Here is a 17,226-nt window from a genome sequence, read left to right as displayed (position 1 = left end):
CAGCTTAAAAGTAACTCTTGAGCTAATATCGCAACAGGCAGCTTTCTTATCTCTCCACTGTGGTATCGACTCTCTCTCTCTGCAGAACCTCCAGTATATTTTCTCTTTAAAACCTTTTTTAAAAATTCGTTTTAAATTTGACATGCTTAAATTTATTAAGTCTACCCAGAAGAACGTGAAAATACTGTATCCATTTTGGTATTGCACATTGGGCTTGTGTATTAAAATTTTTTTCCTTTCCTCCGATGCCCTGATAAAACCCGTTTTTACTCCCCTCTCCCTGTATTCCTTTCCCCTTCCCAACACTAAAAGATTCTGCCAGTCCTAGCAAGCGCACCTCAGTCAGCAGTTTCCAGTCCACAGTGGACAGTGACTCAGCCGCTTCTATCAGCCTGAACGTGGAGCTGGACAACGTGAACTTCCATATCAAGAAGCCCTCCAAGTACCCACATGTGCCCCCTCACCCTGCTGACCAAAAAGGTAGGAGGCAGTCACCACCTGGATGGGCCCTAGGGTCTCATTACAGCCTGTCCTCTGCCGTCCTCTGTCCCAAAAGGCTGATGGGATCTGGAGTGGGTTTTGTTCCACCGTTTCTGATTCCCCTCACCCCGTACTCCTCCCCACACTTTTTTTTGGTTGATTCTTTTTATTTCTTATTTTCTCCCTTTGCACTACCATGCCCAGTTTAAAGCATATAGTCTTTAAAAGGAACTGTATCTGACTGTTCTTCCCATAATGTGCAACTTCCAAGGTGGAATTTCTTTGCATTTCTAACATGGACGTTCTGCTCTATTCTTTTGTCTTTTCCTCATTTAACATCAAATCCTCTTTGCCTGTGCTATTCTGCTTGAGTGTAGATGGGGGAAATTATTCATTTATGTTCATTACATTTATTTTAAAATGTCTTCTCTAGTGAGAAATGAATTCTTTTGTAATAAATTCTTCAGCTGTCTTATTTGATTTTTTTAGTTTGTGAACTCAAAAATACTAATGACCACATTAAAAAAAATCCAAAAAAACAAAAACATGATGTAAAAGGAAAGATACAGTGAACCTTTTCTAATATGTAACATAGCAGCATGAATTGATTGCTCCTTTTTAAAAATGTAGGATGAGATATATATTATTAGATACAATTGGAAGCTAATTTCAGGTATAAACCTAATGAACCCAATGTACCATTTTTTCAAAGAAAATAAAATAAGTAATTATGGGAGTTCATTATAATAATAATCATCATCAAAACATCTTTATTATAAATATAATGCTTAATTCCATGGTTTTATGCAGTATTTGAATTTTAAACATTTAACTCTCTAAAACTAAATTGCTTCTGAAATGCTTGCCTAATTCTTTGCTACTCTTTACTTTGAACCTAAAAATAATAAAAATTTATAGAACCTAAATGTTTATTTCATAATTTGAAGCATTTACATCCCCCAACAAATTTCTCAATTATTATCAAGATGTGATAAAATGTTAATTAAGATAATCATGGTAATAAAAGGTGCTTCTTATTTAAAAAATAAGGCACAGAGAGAGAGAAAGGAGATTTGACTATAGGTGAGCTTTTGGGTGAGTATGAAGGGCAGTGTGGAGATCTGACCCTTGTGAGACTGTACTGTACGCCACAGTTCCATGAGATTAGGCTTTTGATAGGGATGAGGTCAGCAGAAGTCTGTCGCGACAGGACACCTGCCCTCTGAACATGCCTGCTAGCTGTTCCATTTTGCTTAAAGCTGAGTGTAAAGTACACTTGCTGTTTGCTGGGGGTTTTACCCCTTGTAATGTTAAGGATGTCCTGAAAAGTTTGAAAAAAAGTAGCCTTTCATCCTAGAATTCCTCATGGCAGAGGGTGGACTGCTGAGCCGGCACACATATTCTTTGGGAAGGAAACCCAACTCAGAATGCTGGGTGAGGAATGGATCTGGAGACTTCAAAAATGACATTTTTGCCAACCTCGGTGTAACTCCCTGGAGAATAAAAAGAGAGACACCTGCAATTGAAAGCTCATGATTCTTTTTGGAAACTGTCTGGCTTTAAATCTTTAAAAAATTTTTTTAAAAGTTGTGAGTAGTAGCTGCCACGTGATGATAAGTCTGAAAGAAGGTTACATACTTGTTAAGAAAAATAGCAGGAGGCGAGAGCGGTGATGGGCCAGTGGCTAAGAGCACTGGCTGCTCTTCTAAAGGACCCGGGTTCAATTCCCAGCACCCGCATGGCAGCTCACAGCTGGTCCATGACTCCAGTTCTGAGGAATCTGACACCCTCACACAGACATACGTGAAGGCAAAATACCCAATGCATATAAGATTTTAAAAAATAAGAAAAATAACAGAGATCTTTACAATAACTAGTATAACACGAGAAACATGTTAAGAGTGCTCTCTTAGTTAAGGATACAACTCAGTGGTATAGTGATTACCTAATAGGCCATGGAGTCTGAAATAGCTTTATAATAATCTGTTGCTTGTTTAAAATGCTAAAATGATCATTGTCTATTAGATGCTAGTAGGCAGAGGATGTACAAAGTTATCCTATAGGGCTTTGCTTGCCAAAATCAGTGTCCAACACTTATTAGTGTAGATTAATATTATAAAATAATAGGTTTCATTATGGCTTTTTTCATATATTCATAAATATCTTCACATTTGTATTAGGAAGTGTATATATATATATATATATATATATATATATATATATGGTATAAAGTGATGCAATGACATTTGTATATAAAGAACAATAAGTCAATAAAACCAGTTAACATCTGGCATCTCAGGAACCAATCATTTTTTTTTTTTTTTTTATGACAAGAACCTTCAAATTTTACTTCTTAGGAATTTTGAAATATCTACTACACATTACCATATTGTGTTCATCATGCTATAAAGTAGATCTCAGTTCCTTTTCATAACTGAAACTTCCTGCCCTAGACCAATACTTCCCTATTCTCTCTACTCCCTGGCCACTGACGCCTACTGTTCTGCCCACTGTGAGCTTTATTTTGTATGGAAACACGCAGAGCGTAGCGTGCTTGGTACATGTAGGAGTTCAGCAGTGCTACTACTACTACTGACACACAGTTGTGTAGCTCGCTTGAGTGATTGTGCACAATATTGAAATGATACCAGCAGGAAGAAGATCCTCCTAGGTTTTGTTACAGGACTTGCCATGTCTATAGTCAGTTTGTTCAGCACTTCGTGTGTGGGGGTTGTATGGGGCATATGTTTATATGAAATCTTGTGTGTGTGTGTATGTGTGTGTGTGTGTATGGAGGAGAATTCCTATTGTCTGACGAAGCTGAAATATGAGAAAACATTTTACTCTGTGGTAGCTAAGTCGAACAGTGACTGCTAACAAGTAAAGATTATCAAAGTAACTTAGAGTTTTGTGAAGGAATAGAGTTTTGCCTATGTGAGCAGGGATACTGGCTTTATCCTTTTTGTGGATTGCCCTTTATTTCACCTATTTGTTTGTGTATGTGTATCTACATCTGCCTGCCTGCCTGCCTGCCTGCCTGCCTACCTTCCTGTCTATCTATCTATCTTATTCATATGAGTGCTCTATCTGCATGTATGTCTGCATACTAGAAGAGGGCATCAAATCCCATTATAGATGGTAATGACCCACTATGTAGTTGAAGGGATTCGAATTCAGGACTTCAGGAAAAAAAAAGCTAGTGAGTGTTCTTAACCGCTGAGCCATCTACAGCCCGTTCTTTATTTAGATTTTTAAAACTACTGAAATATCCATACTTAAAAAGTTGCTTTTTTTTTTTTTTAAATATTCTATAAGACAGCCTCAAAAGCTTGGAAAACTTGGTGTGTTTTCTGGTTTAATAATTTTTCATTTTTTGAAGATTTGTATTATTAAAATATATTTTGTGTTACAAGCAGGATTCTGAGCTGTTTTTAGAAAGTTAGTGACTAGACTTTGACACAGGTGAAAGCCATGCTCTGTAAGCCCTTTGAGTAGCTTTCCCATGCATAGAAAACATGCGATTGAGGAGCAAGTTCAACACACCATGGGGAGACACTGGATCATATCTAGAAAGGGGGACTTTGTGTAGGACATTTTTCTGGTTCTGTCAGAATTCATTATTGTGGAAAGAAAGTAGGAGGTATGCTCTAGATGAAGAGAGTGGGGAGGCATAGCAAGAGGAGTCCTTTATCAACTTGATGGGCTCCTGTTTTCAAGGATATATCTATGAAAGACTCTGCAAACAGATAAATGTGAATATGGATCAGTTCTGTGATTGTTGCAGTATCGTGTGTTTTCGTAAGTGTGTACAGGATATGGTGGCTACAGAGAAGAGTGCCCTTGGTTTGTTTGTTTGGTTTGTTTTTGAGATGGGTTTCTCAGTACAGCCTTGGCTGTCCTGGAGCTTGCTTTGTTGGTCTGCTGACCTTGAACTCAGGGAGACCCACCTGTCTGCCCCCCAGTGCTGGCAGTAAAGGCGTGCACCACCACCACCCGCCTGAGTAGCCTTGTTTAAAGAAAGGCATCCTGATGTGCTACTTGAAAAGTGTTGTGTGTAACTTGAATTAGCTGGGATAACTTACATTTAAAATTTTGTGTGCACATCTGTGAGTATGGGGTATGGTGCTATGGAACTGTAATACAGAGTTGTGAGCCATGGTCGTGTGGGTGCTGGGGTTGGAACCCGGGTCCTCTGGGACACAGCAGATATTCTTCAACTCTGAGCCATTCCTCTAGCTGCAGGGTAACTTTAAAAGCATGCGCAGACATACAGAGAAAACAGATATGACAAGTCTGCAATAATTACTGAATCTAGGTGGACAGTAGACAGGACTTTTTGTGTATTTTAATTTTTCCGTAATGTAAGGAGTCAACCATCACTTCTGGAATTTGATATTTTCAGTTTTAGTGTGAGAAGTAGGGCTTTTAAAGAACAATGCATGGGTTGAACTAACAGAATTTGGCATTGCTTATTTCTGCCAGAAATAAATTATAGAAACAAATTGTATCTACACACCTGATTGTATTGTATAATGCTCTTCAGTTATAATGTTTTCTCTGCTTCCTGACTGGAAGGGTGAATGTATTGGCTTGGAAATGAACTCAGAAAAAATTTGTGGAAAATATTCACATTAAAATAGTCAGTGCTTTGTGGTTCAGTTTGCATAGTAGAAAGGACTCCTCTGAGCTGTGTCTCGAGGAAAGTTCACTTGTGGAAAAGTGTTTAGATTTTAAATGCTTTGAAGGCATTCAGAGTCTGTTCATCAGTTATCTTCTGGTAAAGATTTGGTAGTAAGCTAGAAGTTTTAATAAAGAACCAAAAACTGACTTTAAAACTTAACCACAAAAATTCCTTAAATTATATTTTTATCATCTACCATATGAATTTATTTTATTGCATATATTCTGAAGTTAAAATAATTATACTGTTCTCTTAGGTGGCTTCTTCTATGAAGTACTGTATATATAGATAGTTATTGTTAGATAATGCAGTAGTGCGTGAGGAAAGTGGTGTGGTATTTTAAGGCTTATTATACCAATCACTAAAGACCTTTGCTTTTTTTAATGTTTGTTTTAAAGGAACAAGAGAGAGGTTACCCTGGAGCCATTTTGAGTGGCCGTGGCCCAGGAACAAAGGCTTAGGTCACCTCAGTCTCCATGTTTCAGCCTGGAAACAGGTTTCTAAATTAGTTCTCCTTTGGCAACTAAGCATCATTTGGAAAAATATGTTAAAATGCCTGACCTTTGAACCAAGGCAAATTGTTTAATGGTTCTGTTGTCAATTTAAGTCTACTGAAAATAGTTTAATATGAAATATATAGAACCTGTGTATAGAAACATCTTAGTGAAAATGTTTCTGAAGTTTTCCGGACAGTGGTGATTTTTGTAGGAGTAGTGCACACTGTGCGTGGGTGTTCTGCTGCATAATTACACTGCCGTATTGAAGTCATATGTCTTTCCTTCCTCTTCTCTCTTCTCCTCCTGGGTTGCAGAGTATTTGGTTTCTGACACTGGAGGACAGCAGCTCTCAATAAGTGATGCCTTCATCAAAGGTAATTTTACAAACAGTTGTACTCAAAGTGATGTCTGTTTCATGATGGTGTGCTTGAAGTTTTAGCACATTGACAGAAAGTGCTGAAAGTATATTTAGTTAATATCATAGGAACCTAGTTTTAAATATGCAGAATGACTTTTGAGTATGTTGGAAGTCAAGGATACAAACTTGGTCTTGATTTGAGAGAGAATCTTTAGTTTAAAAATTATTGTTTAATTTTTTGAGTAGTTTGTATTTTATTCTTTATAGGCAGTGTATAAAAGTGAATATTGATATGCGGATTGCCTCTTTGCCAAAGAGCTCACAAGTTAGCTTATCACTTGAATTTGGGTGTTTGCCCTGTAGAGTTGGGAAAAAGAAGTAGGCAAAGAGACTAAAGCACCAAATCTACTGATGAGTTTCATTGAGACAAAAGAAGAGTAGATGAAGATGAGTACAGATCTCTCCTACCTTTAACTTAAACTTTTCTCCCGTGGAGAAAGACAAAGGGAGAAAAGACTCCTTCTCCAGTGGTCATCTTAGTTCCTGGGGTTTTAGGAAAGAGAGAAGGTGGGGCAAGCTGGAATCAGGAGGCCAGTGGCAGCTGATCTGGCTTGATTCTCTATCTAAATTGCCTCCTAACATGTAGCCCAACTGTAAGTTTCTGGACTGGCTGTTCATTGTCGGGAAGTGCCAGTCTTGTGCCTATGTGCCATGCTTTATAGGAGCTGCTCGCTCCGAAAGAGAAAGCATTAGGGTCTCGCCTTTTCATTTGTTGTCACAGCAGTCGCTGATTATTAATGAGCACATTTTTGTAAAACATTATTTTAACTTTTTAAATTTATTTTGCCCTTTTAAAAATTACTACTTTTATCTTTTAAAGTCATGTATGAGAAGTGTGTGTCTATGTGTGTGTATGTGCATGTGAATGCAGGCACCCAAAGAAACCCGAGGTGTTGGATCCCCTGGAGATTGAGTTACAGATGATTGTGAGCTGCCTAATGTGGGTGTTGAGAACTCAACTCCAGTCTTCTGGAAGAGCAGCAGATGCTCTTAATTTCCCAGCTCTGAAAGCAGTGTCGACCAGGCTGGCCTCAAGTTCATAGAGATCTGCCCCTTTTTTGCCTCCTGAGTTCTAGGATTAAAGATGTGCACGACCACACCCAGTCATTTCACTGTTTTTAAAAATTTGAAGACTTCAAAATCTTACATAAAACTATTAGTTTTTATTTAGTATAACCTTTTTTAAGGCTTTTTTGTCTACTTTGTTAAAATTTTGTTTTAAAGCCTATATTGTAAAAATACAGTGGAGATTGTGTTGAGAGACTATACTCAACACAAGTGTCCATGAGAATTTCTTGAGAATTCAGTGCACACATGACTCTGTTATTGTCACCATTCAGGTTTCAATTGAATGTGGTTTTCAGTTTATGATTTTATGTGCAAAATCTGCATTCTTTTACCTCTTTAAAACAAACAGTGCAAAAATACTATTCTGTTTGTCTTTCAGAATTGATGATACTCTTGACTGAGAGTCTTTGTTCCTTAGGTCAACTTACTTTTCATAGCTGTGCTCAGATTTTGGCTGATGCCAGCTGTTTCTGGGCCCCCATGCAGGTTCTCGCACATGATACAGAAGCACTGCACCTCAAGCTGTGCTTCTGCAATTCAGTGTATCGATGCCTGTACTGTTGATACATATTTTATTATGTATTTTAATTGTGTGTTGTGAAGGGCTTAGCCATTTTATAGCAATAATTTATATTGGTCAACTTAAGATACTTTTATTTTCTAAGTATATGAGTTGATGGTGTAAAACATGACCGTGAAATACTAACTTCTTATTTTGTGTTTAGAATCTTTGTTTAATCGTCGAGTAGAGGAAAAATCCAAAGAACTGCCTTTTACCCCTTTGGGCTGGCATCATAACAACCTGGAGCTCTTGCGGGAGGAGAATGAGGAGAAGCAAGCCATGGAAAGGCTGCTGTAAGGCGCTAGATTTTTATTTTTCAGTGGCTTGGACATATGCTGATGGAGGACTTTCATTGGTTAATTAATAAAGAAACTGCCTTGGCCCTTTAAGAGAACAGAAAATTAGTTAGGCAGAGTAGACAGAACAGAATTGTGGGAGAAAGGAAGCAGAGTTGGGGAGACGCTTCAGTCAGTTGCCATATGCAGTCGCCATGCTTCTCTTCTCCGAGATGGACGCAGGTTAAGATCTCTCCTGGTAAGCGATCCACCTCGTGGTGCTATCCGGATTACTAAATATGGGTTAATTAGCCAATAAGAGGCTGAAACTAATGGGCCAGGCAGTGTTTAAAAGAATACAGTTTTCCGTGTAATTATTTTGGGTAAAGCTAGCCTAGTGGCGGGACACAGCCCTGCCGTTCCATCTACAATATGTATAATTCCTTTTCCTTATAAAGTGGAAAATACTAATAGAAAGTGTATTCTGACTTCTGATGACGTAGCTCATAAAACAGAGTCCCAAGCTGATTGTCTCCATTTTAGTTTATGTGTTAGAATCTTAATTGAGCAGTTTGAAGGTGCTTTGTTACTTTGAAGATATTTACAACAGATTTCGATTATGTGCAGAATCATGGTGAAGATAAATTGAAGGAATAAAATTGGCACGGAAGATCTTATCTGTTAACCATAATTGAAATGTTTGTTTGTAGAGTGCTTCTTGTGTCATTAGTCCTAACTGTGCATACTTGTTTCTGTGACATTTTGTAGCTCAGCTAATCATAACCACATGATGGCACTCCTCCAGCAGTTGCTTCACAACGATTCATTGTCATCGTCTTGGAGGGACATCATTGTGTCCCTAGTCTGCCAGGTTGTTCAGACAGTCCGACCTGATGTTAAGCACCAGGATGATGACATGGATATCCGCCAGTTTGTCCACATCAAGAAGGTGAGTTCTGCTAATGTTTGCCGATGCTAGGAACTGATGGGGCAGAGCTAATAGTCATCTCTTAATGGTGATCTGAAGGGAACCGTTCCTGTGCGGCTGTCTGCTCTGTTAACAGTGCAAGTAGAGCTCTTGGAAATGAGAGGTGCGTGGGAAGAGTGAGATGGGTGTGTGGTGAGGACCAAAATAAATATAATTTCTTCCTTTCTTAATGCTTCTTCTTGGAAAGTCATTTATGAGAAAGTCTGTTCTCATAGACTATTGACACTGTCATGAGGAAAAGCAGTGGGTAGTTGCTTTAGTTAGATAATACTAAGTTCTGAATATATATTTTACTTGTAATATTTAATGTTAAAAGTATTGCCACAGACACCAGCTTATTTAGTCAATGAGTATTTTAGAATAGTGCATATGATGTTAGAGATTAGAGGGTAGGAGAACACAGTCATGGTGAGATAACATGAGATGACGAGAACTATATTCTGGTCCTTTCTGCTCTTAGTCATGTTAATTATGTTAACAGTTCAAAGGTGTAAAGACATAATAAACATTAGTCATGATAAAGTCTGAGGATATATTACTGGTTCTTACTGTTTTCTTGTTTTATTAGATTCCAGGTGGAAAGAAATTTGATTCTGTGGTTGTCAATGGCTTTGTCTGTACCAAGAACATTGCACATAAAAAGGTAATGAGTTTCAGTTCAGCAGTGAAATTCAGCAGACCATGGCTATGTACTAAGCTCATAAGTTGGAATTTCTCAATTATGGAACAAAAGGAGATGTTGAAGGGTACCTAGCCATGTATTTCATAGAGGCAAAAGTTTGGAGATTCCAGGAATATCTCAGAGAGCTGATGATGAATTGGGATTTGAATATGGAAATTCACAAGACAGAAGGAAGAAGGGAAGAGTCAGGTTTCCAGATCAACAGTGGGTACCATACTGGTATCATGACTCCCTAGACTCTGCTTCCAGGCAGAGTTTTTCTGAAAGGCTGTATTCCTTTAAATGGTGTAGTTTTCTACAACTGGTCTTCCTACCTAGCTGTCATTAGTTTCTTATGCTTCTCACCCATTATAGCTCTACCTTCAGTTCCAAGGCATCTTCCTAGCACTAGCACAAATATAGGAGGTTAGGTTAGGTTAGGTAAGTGTTCAGGAATCTCGAGACACAAAAGTATAAAATGTTACAGTGTTAGACAATACTAAAGAAGCAGGCAGGGTTCCTGTGTCCCACCAAGGGTTTCGAACTTCTGAGGGCTTTTGATTCTCAAAGTACAGTGTATATCAGTATTTTCTGGGCACCTTGCTAAATATATGGACCCCTAAACTTAAACTGTCTAACTCAGTAGGTTTAAGGGAGTAGGAAAAGGTAGATAAGTGAAGGGAAGGATAGTATTGCATTGAAAGTAGGCACTATGAATGTCTTAGTGTCATCTGTTGGTTGTTATATTAAAGTAAATTTTTGCTGATTTACTTTCTGTGTGTGTTTTGCTTGCATATATGTCTGTGCACCATGTGTGTGCCTGGTGTCCATGGAGATCAGAAGAGGGCATTGCATCTGCTGGAACAGATGGTTGTGAGCTACCATAGGTGCTGGGAATTGTACACCAACTGCTCTTAACTGGTCTTTACATTTTGAGAAACTATAGCAGCATTCTCAGACCTTGCTCTACTCCCTGACCATCAAGGAAACTTTATAAAACTTGGGATACCTTGGCCTTATCACAGTAGATATTGACTTTATTGCTGGAAAAGTTGAGACAGCTGTTCTAATCTAGAAAAGTAGATGGTTGGCCTGTGGTCCTGATTTACTCTTTTCTAAGTATAGACTGACACAGTTGTCTCTCAGTTGTTGCAGGTAAGGATTCCAGGGTCTCAAGGGGATGCTGAAATCTGGTGCTCAGGCTCTTTATATAAGCTATTGAATACTTTCCTATAGACTTGAAATCATCTTTAGATGACTTACAATGGCTACTACAATGTAGGTGTTGTATAAATAGTTGTTATGCTATTGTGTTTAGGGCCTAATAAGTTATAATATATATATATATATATAATATATATTATATATATATTATATATATATATTACAATATTTGTGCATGCTTGAGACACAATATATATATATTGTAATATATATATATATTACAATATGCTTGAGACACATCCCCCTCCAGTCTTGCAAGATATTTTCTATCCACAATAAGTCAAATCTAGGATGTGGAAATTACTGGTGTGGAAGGCTGGCTATAAGACACTTAGCCTTTAGAAAATTGTTAATGGTCACTTATAAATAATATGCTGGTATTCAATATTATTTCTTAAACATTGTCCCAAAAATCACTGGGTGTTTGCATATATACTCTTATAATACAGTATATTACCCTTTTAAGACAGAATGTCAAATGAAAATAAGTGATGTTTATTGAAGTAAGAGTAAGCATGTTAACTGGGTGGTGGCAGCATATGCCTTTAACTTCCACACTCAGGAGACAGAAGCAGACAGATTTCTGTGAGTTTGAGGCCAGCCTAGTCCACAGGGTGAGTTTCAGGGCAGTTAAGACTACATAGAGAAACCCTGTGTTGGAAAACCAAAAAGGGGGAAAAGATTAAGCATGTTATGTCTTTTCAGGAGTTGAAGAAAATCCTGTAGGAGAGGTAGAAATATAACCATGAATTATTGGTTTGCCTCACTGATCATATTTAGACATAGTCTTTAATTTTAGAGCCTGAATATATTTTTCCCTGTTGACTGAAGTTTTTGTCCCACCCGGTTCTTCCGTTGTTCAGTCCCAAAGAAAACACACACATGTCTACATTAATTATAAACTGATTGGCCTATTAGCTCAGGCTTCTTATTAACTCTTATAACTTATATTAGCCCATAATTCTTGTCTGTGTTAGCCACGTGATGTGGTACCTTTTTCGGCGAGGCAGTCACATCTTGCTTGCTCTGTGTCTGGCTTTCTCTGTGTCTGGGTGACCACTGCAGACTGCCTCTTCCCAGAATTCTCCTATTCTCATTACCCTGCCTCAACTTCCTGCCTGGTTGCCTCAACTTCTGCCTGGTCGCCTCAACTTCTGCCTGGTCGCCTCACCTCTACTTCCTGCCTGGCTACTGGCCAATAAGCATTTTATTAAACAAGTACAAGAAGCAAATCTTTACAGGGTAAAACCATTGTCCCACAGCATCCCCAGCTAGTTACTGTCCTTAGAACTGTTTGCCAGTTTGGGCTGTGTGAGCTTGGTCAAACGGAAGGCTTGATGGTAGGACCCAGGCTATTTTGCATGGTTGAGTGTTAGCATGAATTTCTGCTTTTGAAAATGATTTAATATGTTTTAACCTCTTTTAACCTCACATTACATTACCCAGTTGAGCTTGCCAGTTTAAGATTGTTGGGGAATTTACTGTGTTAGAATAATGTTCAAGTGCCATTACATTTTCCCCTTTCTTTTCTACTTTTGAAGTTTAGAAAGATTGAAATACACTTCCAACGTTGCTGATCTAGAGTGTGTAAAATAGTCTGCATATAATACTTATCACCACCCAGGGCATGCAGTTTCTTCTTACAGCATGAGAATTAGAAAAGAAAAACATAGTATATGTTTCAGTATATAGTAAATGAAAATATAAGAGTAAAGAGGAATAGATAAGAAAAAGTTGCTTTGAAGAACTTTGAAAAAATTAAAGCGAATAACCCAAAAGTAATAAATTGGAGTTTGACAATGCTAATTAGTAGGACCATAAGAATTTAAAATTATGATTAAAAGCCTATAAAGTGCAAACCTTTAACAAACTTTTTTTTTTTAGATGAATTCTTGTATTAAAAATCCCAAAATCCTTCTGTTGAAGTGTTCCATTGAGTATCTCTATAGAGAAGAAACTAAGTTTACTTGCATTGATCCTATTGTGCTTCAGGTAAGAATTTCTGGAAGAAATCGTTTGATGGGATGAAATGTTTACATTTTGTGCTGCTTGCCACCTCTTAATTTCAAAAAACTTGTTACATATCAAAAGTTAATTGTACATGGCAGGTTTTTGTTACACTTTAGTAAGTAGCTCACCCCAATCTCCTTCACTCGCTTCTGAAGTTTCAGAGTGTTAAAGGAGCATGCGACTGGGAGTGTATGGAAGAAAAAGTGAAAATTGAAGTTTGGATTTATTACTCTTCTCTGCTTTGGCTATTGGTTTACTGGGACAGTCTCTCTAACTTCTCAAGTCTCTAATGGAACCTCTCATTTGTAATAGACTCCAACTAATACCTATTTGTAGAATTTAAATAGCTTGTATGTAGTTGTAAATAGAACAATATCTCAAGGTGGAGGTTGTGCTGGTTTCTTTCTGTTTCCTAAGTGAAGAGTACCAGAATAGCAGCCCTAATTTACCTTATTTGGCTATTGTGAAAGGTATTGTTTGCCTGATTTCTTTCTTAGTCAAATTGTCTTGTGTGTATTAGGAGGGCTTCTGATTTGTTGAGTTAATCTTTTGTCAAGCTACTTTGATGAAAGTATTTGTCGGCTGTAGAAGTTCCCTGGTGGAAATATTAGGGACACTTGTGTGTGCTATCATTATCTGTAAGTAAGTATATTTTGACTCCTTTCCAATTTGTATCCCCTTACTGCTCTAGCCTAGATGTCAAGTAGTACTTTGAGTAGATATGGAGAGAATAGACAACCATGTCTTGTCCCTTTTTAGTGGAATTGCTTTGCGTTTCTCTCCATTTACTTAGTGTTGGCTGTAGGCTTGCTGTAGATTGCCTTTATTATGTTCAGGTATGTCCTTTGTCCCCAGTCTCTCCAGGACTTTTATCACGAAGATGTGTTGGATTTTGTCAAAGTTCTTTTCTGCATCTAATGAGAGAGATAACAATCTATTTTTTTTCAGTTTGTTTATATGGTGGATTACATTTACTGACTTTTGAATGTTGAATCATTCCTGTATCTCTGGGATGAACCTTGATGGATGATCTTTTTGATGTGTTATTTGATGTATTATTTGTAAGTATTTTATTGGGGTTTTTGCATCTATGTTCATAAGGGAAATTGGTTTGTAATTCTTTTTCTTTGTTGAGTCTTTATGTGGTTTGGGTATTAGGGTAACTGTGGCTCAGTGTTCCTCATGTGTCAATTTTGTGGAATAATTTGAGGACTGTTGGCATTAGTTCTTCTTTGAAAGTCTGGTTGAACTCTTAAAAAAAATCATCTGGCCCTGGACATTTTTTGGTTGGGAGGCTTTTATTGACTTTTTTTTTCTCATTTTTTTTATTAAAAATTTCCATCTCCACCCCTCTTCCTCCCCCTTCCCTCCCCTCCCTTCCACCCATACCCCCACTCCGCCCCTCTCCAAGCCAAAGAGCCATCAGGGTTCCCTTCACTATGTTAAGTCCAAGGTCCTCCCAGCTCCCCCTAAGTCCAGGAAGGTGAGCAACCAAACTGACAAGACTCACAGTGAGCCCGTCCATGCTGTAGAGTTCATGCTCATCGCTTATTTCACTGGGGGTTATAGATCTATTTAAATTGCTTATCTGATTTTGATTTAACTTTGGTAAGTGGTACTTATCAAGAAAATTAGCCGTTTCTATTACATTTTCCAATTTGGTAGAATATATATGTCCTTATGATTCCCTGGATTTCATCGGTGTGTGTTATTTTGTCCCCCCTTTTATTTCTGATTGTGTTAATTTGGATATTTAGTTAGTTTGAATAAGGGTCTGTCTATCTTATTGGTTTTTCTCAAAGAACCAACTCTTTGTTTCATTGATTCTATTATTCTCTTTGCTTCTCTTTTATTGATTTCAGCTCTCAGTTTATTTTTTGCCATCTATTTCTCTTGGGTGTGATTACTTCTTTTTGTTCTAGAGCTTTCAGGTGCTGTTAGGTTCTTACTATGAGATTTCTCCAAAAGATGCTATGGTCTTTATGCTCAGTGCCACTTTCGTTGTGTCCCATAGGTTTGGGTGTGCGTGTATTTAATTTCATTGGATTCTAGAAAGTCCTTAATTTTTTTAAATTATTATTATTCAATAGGGAGTTATTCAGTTTCCATGAGTTTATAAGCTTTTTGTTTTTGATATTCAGGCTTAATCTGTGGTGGTCTTCAAAGAGTTATTTTAGTTTTATTGTATCTGTTGAGACTTGCTTTGTGTCTAAGTATGTGGTCAGTTGTGGAGAAAGTTTCATGAGGTGCAGAGAAAAAGGTATATTCATTTGTGTTTTGGTGAAATGTTCTGTAAATATCTGTTAGTTCCGTTTGGTGTATAATGCTTGTTAGCTCCAGTATTTCTCTGTTTAGTTTTTGTCTAGATGGCCATCCATTGGTGAGAGTGGGGTATTAAAGTCACTACCAGTGTATGTATCAGTATATGTAATTCTTTTTGTTTTGTTTTGACACAGCTCTCCTCCCCCATTAATACTATTAATATTAGTTTGTGATCATTCAAAATATGTGGTTTTTAGGAATGTAAATGTCATATACATGGAAACATTTATACTTAGTTCCAGAAATATTTAGGTAAAGAAAATTACATTCATAGATGGTCAGATTTTTTCAAGCATGGTAGAAGTAGTCACTTGTATTGCATTCTGTAGATAGTAACTAGCAAAACACAGTTGTAGTTCAAGGCAAATGCTTGTTTAAATTCCCTGTATTAGTTAACGAGTCTATTTCCTGGAGCTCTTGTCGTCTTTAGCTTTCAGCTGTATTCAGTAAAGGTGGAAGATCTTAATTAGACTTAGGTGGATCTTTGTAATTATGGTAGAGTATGACTTTTCAGAGAAGAGCCTGGGAGGAACAAGGGAAACACAGTTACTTATACTTATGGGATAGAAGTCTCTTGTTGTTGTTGGTGGTGGTGGTGCTGGGTACTAGGTCCAGGGAAGGGCTCTTCTGAACTCTTCAGGCTTACCCCCAGTCTGGGTACGTAATCCTTGCTCTTGGGTTTGTCGATTTTATAAATGATGTCAGCATATTTTCATGGGATTAGATCACAGCCATATTGATTATAATATGCTTCCTGGTTGTGGGGTTGTCAGAATGTGTAAAATTGTGCCTTGGATTTCATGAACTTTGATACTTGAAATCTGTAGATAATTTAAAGTAAAATGTTGCACTTATTCACAATTACTGCACTGTTGGAATCTAGTTAACAACCTTGTTTTTTTCATTTGGGTTATGTTTTGAGCACATCTGTAGTTAGAAACATGATTTAATCTTGATAACAAGGCATCTTGTTAGTCGTGTTTTCAAACTTTTTTTAACCTTTAATGTCAGTTGTGTTTAACATTTTACTTTGAAAAGAAAATATCAACTAATATCATGTTTTTTCCTGTCCTTCTCCTGTACATCTCTACTGTCCTTCCTACTACCCCCAAGTGTAAAAGTAACCAGGGAAGAGACAGGGTAGTGAGAAAGGGCCAGAGGCAAGGTGCAGGGTAGAGTTAAGTTGTGGCTTTGCTCACTCTGTCTCTGCTGGACTTGCTGGTTTGTAATCACCAGCCCGTACTTGGGACCCACTTCCTGATACTCTCTTTTGGATGAACAAAGACTAGATCTGCTTTTTAGCATGGAGCTTTATGTAGGGCTAGGGAAATAGACTTTTATCTGAGGGGAAATTTATCATGTGTGTGTATGCACGAGTGCACATGTGCATGTAACACAGAGTTTTATAATATAGCTTGGGCTTCCCCGGAACTTTTAATTTGACTTCTGAATGCTGAGATTACAGGTATGTCTTAACTTTGCTTGGTTTCAGAAAAAATTAATTTTATTTTATTGAAGTAGTACAAACAAAATTATTTCAAATGTCATTGAATTAAATTTTAGTAAGCAGATTGGGAAATTAATGTATTTCAGAAAAAAACAATTTACTAATAAAGGGAGAATTTAAAAATGCACAATTGCTGTATCTTTTTGTTTGTTTGTTTGTTTGTTTTGAAATAGTCTTTCTACATATCCTAGGGTTATCTCCAAATTTTATCTTCAGAGTCTGGAATTGTAGGATTGAAGGCATATGCCAGCATGCTAGGCAAAAAAAAAGTCTACTTTCTATAAGTAAAGCAGAGAAAGACAGAAGCATGCCTTTCATTACAGGGTAGTTTATTTTGGTAAAAATCTCGTATACTGAGGTGGCTGGGAATGGTTGTACAGATTGCTGAAGAAACGCTTTGGGCACACGGAGAAGAAATGGCAGACACGCTCATTTTCAGTGTCTCTTGTGTGGGGAGCAGAGACAGTTAAGGTTGTATTATATTACCCTGGACTGTGTACAGTATTCGTTTGCTTTGAAATGAAGCTTTTTTT

General features: G+C 37.5%; 1 protein-coding gene across 6 annotated transcripts in view; it reads left to right on the top strand.

The window, feature by feature from the left end:
• Pikfyve (phosphoinositide kinase, FYVE-type zinc finger containing) overlaps positions 1-17,226 on the top strand; it is a 93,137-nt gene that overhangs the window by 38,043 nt on the left and 37,868 nt on the right. For 4 of the 6 annotated variants that reach the window (XM_038338980.2, XM_038338979.2, XM_038338978.2 and 1 more), the window contains 6 exons: positions 313-480; positions 5,973-6,032; positions 7,870-7,999; positions 8,750-8,930; positions 9,538-9,612; positions 12,739-12,846. In XM_038338980.2, coding sequence (XP_038194908.1) covers positions 313-480; positions 5,973-6,032; positions 7,870-7,999; positions 8,750-8,930; positions 9,538-9,612; positions 12,739-12,846 — 722 coding nt within the window. The remainder of the gene's footprint in view (positions 1-312; positions 481-5,972; positions 6,033-7,869; positions 8,000-8,749; positions 8,931-9,537; positions 9,613-12,738; positions 12,847-17,226) is intronic. The other 2 variants (XM_038338982.2, XM_038338981.2) reach the window with 1 other exon arrangement.

The sequence above is a fragment of the Arvicola amphibius genome, chromosome 8, assembly GCF_903992535.2.
Source record: "Arvicola amphibius chromosome 8, mArvAmp1.2, whole genome shotgun sequence".
NCBI lineage: Eukaryota > Metazoa > Chordata > Mammalia > Rodentia > Cricetidae > Arvicola > Arvicola amphibius.
Note: the sequence above shows the minus strand (reverse complement) of the source record. Positions and strands in the feature narration are given on the sequence as shown.